This window comes from Podarcis erhardii, assembly GCF_964252035.2.
Source record: "Podarcis erhardii genome assembly, chromosome: 9".
Classification (NCBI taxonomy): Eukaryota; Metazoa; Chordata; class Lepidosauria; order Squamata; family Lacertidae; genus Podarcis; species Podarcis erhardii.
This window is the reverse complement of record NC_138512.1, coordinates 76,248,918-76,254,917: the sequence shown is the minus strand read 5'-3', so window position 1 is coordinate 76,254,917 and position 6,000 is coordinate 76,248,918. Positions and strand designations below refer to the sequence as shown.

General features: G+C 48.8%; 1 protein-coding gene across 2 annotated transcripts in view; it reads left to right on the top strand.

The window, feature by feature from the left end:
• The first annotated feature begins 2,178 nt into the window (after positions 1-2,178).
• GFRA4 (GDNF family receptor alpha 4) overlaps positions 2,179-6,000 on the top strand; it is a 139,192-nt gene continuing 135,370 nt past the window's right edge. Inside the window, exon 1 of one of the 2 annotated variants that reach the window (XM_081877042.1) lies at positions 2,179-3,081. In XM_081877042.1, the coding sequence (XP_081733168.1) occupies positions 3,042-3,081 (40 nt within the window). In that variant the 5' untranslated portion in view covers positions 2,179-3,041. The remainder of the gene's footprint in view (positions 3,082-6,000) is intronic. The other variant, XM_081877041.1, reaches the window with a different exon arrangement.

The following is a 6,000-nucleotide window of genomic DNA, read 5'->3' as shown; positions in this document are numbered from 1 at the left end:
CGAGACCTGGGAGAAGAGAAGATGGAGGAAGACTGGAAGAAATTTAAGATGTATCTACAAAAACATTGTAATTTGGTTGAATGTTAAGAAGGATGCTAGATTATAAAAAATTGGCCACCACTAAATTAGATTTAAATTTGATGATAAGTGAGATTAAAGAAAATATAAATTTTTTTGGAAGAATTGCTAGATTATATTTGAATGAGTGGACACGAGATTGTAAACAAGTTGATAATTTGCTTGGAAAAATCTTTTAACGATGCAAATGGGAGCGGGAGATGCGAGGGAGCCCAAAGAAGTGATGAAACTATGTTTGTGACAGAAGTAAGATTGTTTATTATTTGTGCATTTATATTCAAAAATTTTAATAAATATTTATAATAAAAAAAAAACCACCTGAGAACCAGAGTCAGGGGACTCCAGTTGAGTAAGCCAGTGTTCAAATGACAAGAGATGGGGGCATAAAGCTTCACTCCCTCACCTTTTGGGAACAGAACCCTAAGCTACTATTTGCGCTGTGGTCTAAACCACAGAGCCTAGGACTTGCCGATCAGAAGGTCGGCGATTCGAATCCCCGTGACGGGGTGAGCTCCCATTGCTTGGTCCCTGCTCCTGCCAACCTAGCAGTTCGAAAGCACTTCACAGTGCAAGTAGATAAATAGGTACCTCTCTGGCAGGAAGGTAAACGGCGTTTCTGTGCGCTGCTCTGGTTTGCCAGAAGCGGCTTAGTCATGCTGGCCACATGACCCGGAAGCTGTCTGTGGACAAATGCAAGCTCCCTCGGCCTATAGAGCGAGATGAGCACCGCAACCCCAGAGTCGTCTGCGACTGGACCTAACAGTCAGTGGTACCTTTACCTTTGGGTAAAGGTAAAGATGAAGGACCCACATAAGGTTAAGTCCAGTCAAAGGCAACTATGGGTTTGTGGCGCTCATCTTGCTTTCAGGCCGAGGGAGCCGGTGTTTGCCCACCGACAGCTTTCCAGGTCATGTGGCCAGCGTGACTAAACCACTTCTGGTGCAACAGGACACTGTGACGGAAGCCAGAGCACATGGAAACGCCGTTTTCCTTCCCACCACAGCGGTACCTATTTATCTACTTGTGCTGGTGTGATTTCAAACTGCTAGGTTGGCAGGAGCTGGAACAGAGCAATGGGAGCTCATGCCATTGCAGGGATTCAAACCGCCAACCTTCTGATCGGCAAGCCAAGAGGTTCAGTGGTTTAGACGGAACATGGCTTAGTTAAAACTGACGAGTTTCAGAAGTGAGTTTGTGGGTTTTATTTAGAATGCCCTAACTCCTCTCTCCACCCGCTCTGCAAAGGAAGCATGGTCATTAGCTGAACATAGATTTGTGTGCCTCAATCATGGTCAATGAAATGGAGCACCACAAATCCACAGAGGGAAAACAAGCTCTCCTTTCTCTACTACTGAGCTGGGCATGGAGGGTTTCGTGTAGGAATCTGGAATGCAGAATTCTGCATCCCTTCTGTGACTGTGCAGGATGCCACCCTCAGGGGAAGACCTTCCCAAAGGGACTGAACCCAAATACCCCTATGCATTGAAAATGCGGACATATTTCAGAACAACTTTTTCCTCCTATTGAACCTCTTCAGTTTTCGTTTTTGAAATGCAGATTTGAGGCATCCACGCAGAAAGCATAAGCCTTGCGTCTTCTGGGCTCCTTTTAAAGGTATCAGTGTGGGAGCATCAAGTAGCCAGAGCGAATCCTGATCATATATGCCCTTATTTCAAAACCCAACAATGGCCATTCCCTGAGAATTGGTTTTTTGAAATAAAAAAAAATTCAAATTAGCATAATGTAAATGCAAATCGGGGGGAAATTTGCATGCAATTATTTTGCTCGGTAGTGTTCCTCAGGCCTCCTCCCGCCGCCCCCGCCCCTCCCCGCACCGGTTCATTTCAGCTTCCCTTTCTAAGGCTGATCCAAAGCTGAACTGACTGGTGACAGGTAGGAAGAAAATGAGGGAAGGCAATAATGATGTTAGCATCGGCTGCACCATTATAAAAGGGCACCCGTTGCCCTCCTGAACCTCTACAAAGAAAAGGGGGGGACCCTACCCTCTCATGTTATTCTTCACAAGCAGCAACTGTACATAACCGATTAAAATTCCGCTCTGGCAAACCCAGCGTCGTCGTCGTCGTCCCCCGCTCCAACTCCCCTCCTTCTCCTCCTCCAGCAGCAACGCTCTTGAACTTTACAGCCTCGATTTCCCTGCTCCAGATTACCCTGCCTTCCATTGTTCTGGAACAAACCCTGGCCCGTCCCTATCAAATGACTCGGGAGCAAATCGCGGCAGGAAGGTCCGAGGAGTGGCGGGGGCGCGGGAGGTGATGGAGGGTGGTCGGCGAGCGGCGCTCCTCGTCCCATTGGAAAGATCTGTCTGCTCCTGCCCCTTTAAGGCTGCTCCAGCTGTTCCCTGACCAGGCAGAGAGAAAGCAGCGTTTCGGAGCAGAGGCAGGCACAGAGCTGAGAAAAGCTGCGAGGAGGAAGAAGCCGGTGCACCCAGCTCCCGAAATTAGGCTGGCCTCTTTGCTTCCCACCCGCAACTCCCTGCTTTTGCGCACCGAACCCAAGACGGACCGCAGGAGCTATGGATGTCCTGTCTGCTTGACCTGATAGGGTACCTGATCTCCGCCTTGAATTCCAAACTGGGTGGCGAGTGTAGGGCATTCATTCCCCCTTCTTCCTTTCTCCTCTCGGCGAGAAGTTTGCAAAGGAGACGGGAGGGGGGAGCCCGCTCGCTTGACTCGATCTCGAAGTTAGAGAGGGATATGCGAAGCAGGAGAAGCCCATCCGCTCCTTCCTGAGCCACCTTGGCAGGAACTGAAGGGCTAAGCCGTCCAGCAGAGATGCTCTCTCATCAGGACCAAGGCTGGGTCCCCCAAAGCGCTTGGGGATTCTTATGCGTTTGGGATTGAAGGGGTCAAGAACTGTCCTCTTTTGATTCCCTCCCCCCCCCCTTCTCCTCCTCCTGAGCTTTTGCCACACGGGAAGAAGGGCCCGGGATCTAACCCAGGATGAAGGGGATCTTGTACATTTTCACGCTGATCCTGACAGGTGAGTGGAGAAGAAGCCCAGCTTCCCTCGGAGTGGCTTTTCAGCGCCAGATTTGTGGGTCGTCGGCTGCGGGCTGCGCGGTTCGTCTCCCTGCATGCGCGGCTGTGCGCCGGGTTCAAAGATTTGCCAGGAAGCGTTTCCTGCTCCCGGAGGTGTCTGTCTCCCCACCGGCCAGGGCTGACCCCAGCGGGGAAGCCTATAAGTTGAGAGGCGGTGGGTGAGTGACCAGGTGTGAGGTCTGGAAAGGTGAATTCGCAAAAGCCGACTTTGCGAGGTCGCGTTGTTCCGTCGCGAATGGCTGGGTCCATCATGACTCTCTCCCCAACCCACACTGCCTATGGACATACGGAATGTCAGCTTCCCGAAAAGCATGCTTTTCCTGGAAAAGGTCACCCTAAATCCACCCTTTTGCCCCTCGCCAGCTCCCCTGGCTGTGTGGGCAAAAAACGTGGACAGGGTGCGTGGGTTGAGAGGCAGCTAATCGGTGTCAAGTGGTCTGGGGGATGCGCCCCCAAATTCAGCCAAACCATTTCACGTTGGGGGAAAAGAGAGAGGTCATGTTTGGCGTTTGGGGGGTGTCTTTTGCTAAGCCTGCGATCCACATTTAAAGGGGAGAGAGAGAGAGAGAGAGAGAGAGAGAGAGATGAATCTAGCTTAGCATGTTTCTTAGTGGCAGTTAATTGCCATTTCAAAGCAAATGGTCTTTTCCTTTTTTGAGGGGTGGGTGATGTCATTAGACTGGATCTGAACATCCTCGAATGCTAAAAGCACATTCGGTTGGTAAGTTCCATCGCAATCAAGCTGGGCTTGCATATGGTTGCTACTTGGAAGCAAATCCCACTGACTCCTACTGAGCTTCCCTCGGAGTTGGCATGCTTCGGATCGCAGCCTTTAGTCTGTTGGTACATGTCTGGCTTACCCTTAACTGTTCTCCGGCTGGTGCAACCAAGAAAAAGGGTCCCTCCTCAATTTGCATAAGGATTTTCTCCCTTGCTCGGAGATCCAGGAAGAGGAAAGTGATCTAGTTACAGAATCACTTAACAGTATTGACCAAAGTAATGGGTCAAGTTAATCTGATCAGACATTCTCTTGACTCAATTAAAACTGCCTGCACTGAACTCTCTAGACTGGCCTCACTTTTTCATGGCCACTCAGAAGGACTTTGCATGTTCCAAAGTGAACAGGCTGAAAGAAACACACAATACCTTCTCCCCGGGGGACTGCGTTGCAAAACTGAGCCAACTCCAGTCCACGCTACCAGGCTCTCCCATGCCCCCCTTTTGTGAGCAAACATGGGTGTGGGGCCTCACACAGCTATGGGCCGCCACTGTATTTATGTGGGAGCACCTGATTTTGTAGTGGGGTGAAGCTTTCGGAGTTGTGGAGCTCAGAGTCTTCCTTCCCCACTCTGTGCCAAAAGATAGAAGCTTAAGCCACTGTTGTACAAATCTGATTGATTCTGGAAGATGTGCAGCTGCCCCTGCAAATGTACCCTTTCACACAGACCTCTGGGGTTGCTTGCTTGTGCGCATGGGAAGCTGACCTGCGTGAAATGGGTCAGGACAGGTAACAAGGCCATCTTCACTGGAGCACAATGAGGTGGCAATGTGCTGTGTGCCAGAAGAAGACCTTGGAACTGGTGTCCACAAGAAAGGGAGAGGGTGACTTTTCTCCTTCTGGGGCACCACAGAAGCTCCTGCACACACTCCCTTGTCAAATAGCGGTAGGAGAGGAATTGCACTGAGGTCACATTTCGAAGTGAACCTACCTAAGTGCAGGGTGAAGTGTACGTAAAGATGCATATTAGACCAATGCTTAGGATGCATAGGATGCATTGTATTTGGAGAAACTGTGCATTTATAGGAAAGTGGCATGCAAACATTTGTCTATTAGGAGGAAACAACACCTAAATGCTGGTGAATACATATCTGATGAGGAAATCTGGAGAACTGAGTTTGATAGAAAATATAGGAAACCAAGAGAAAGTGAAATGGACAGCTCCACCCACACACCCCTTACTGTGCTTTTTATTTACTGGATTTGTATTCTGCTTCTCTAGCCCCCAACCCCATGGAGCTCAGAAAGACATCTATGGGTTTTCCCCGCTTTTCTCCTTGCAGCAAGGGATTATCCAAAAAGACAGAGAGGAGAGGGAAACAGGTCCAAGGTAACTCAGTGAGTTTTTGTAAGGATGTGGGATAAATTTGTTTAGTTCACATTTTAGGGTGAACTCCCCAAATTCATATTTCCTGAATCAATACACACACAAAAAAGAAACTGCTCGCCTTTGAAATGTGCACGCTTCCGAATTTTGCAACACAGTTCTGCAACCAGATGCGTGCAAAAATTGCATCTTAGTGAAAACACTATACAGAAATGCATTACAGTGGAATGGACTTGCCTCAGAAAGCGATGGACTCTCCTTCACTGGAGGTTTTTAAACAGAGGTTGGATGGTCCCATGACCTAAATGGATTGTGCAAGTTAAACCTTAAATCTGCAAAGTTTGTGGACCGGCATGATGAATTTGGCTTCTAGTCTTAAGAAGAGAAACAGAAGGATCAAATGCCCTCCAAACCCTTCTTTCGTAATTGCAAGCTCTGATAAAGTCACCCTCCCAAACAAAGACACACACACACACATCTAGGGTTTGAGGAAGGAGACTATCCCAGCCCTACCTAAAGACTGAACCTGGGACCTTCCCCCTAACAACTAGCACCTCACCTTTCCATCAGGCCAAGCAGTCATATCATCAAGCTTCTCGTTGCAATCCTAAAGACCAAGGGATTTGTTGCGAAACCAAAGGAAAGGAAGCGAAGGTCCTTGAGATGTTGGATTCTGGGCTCAATCATTCCATGAGCTTGTTGTATGGCTAAAGAACCTCAGATGACAGACACATAGCCTTAATCATCAGAGCTGA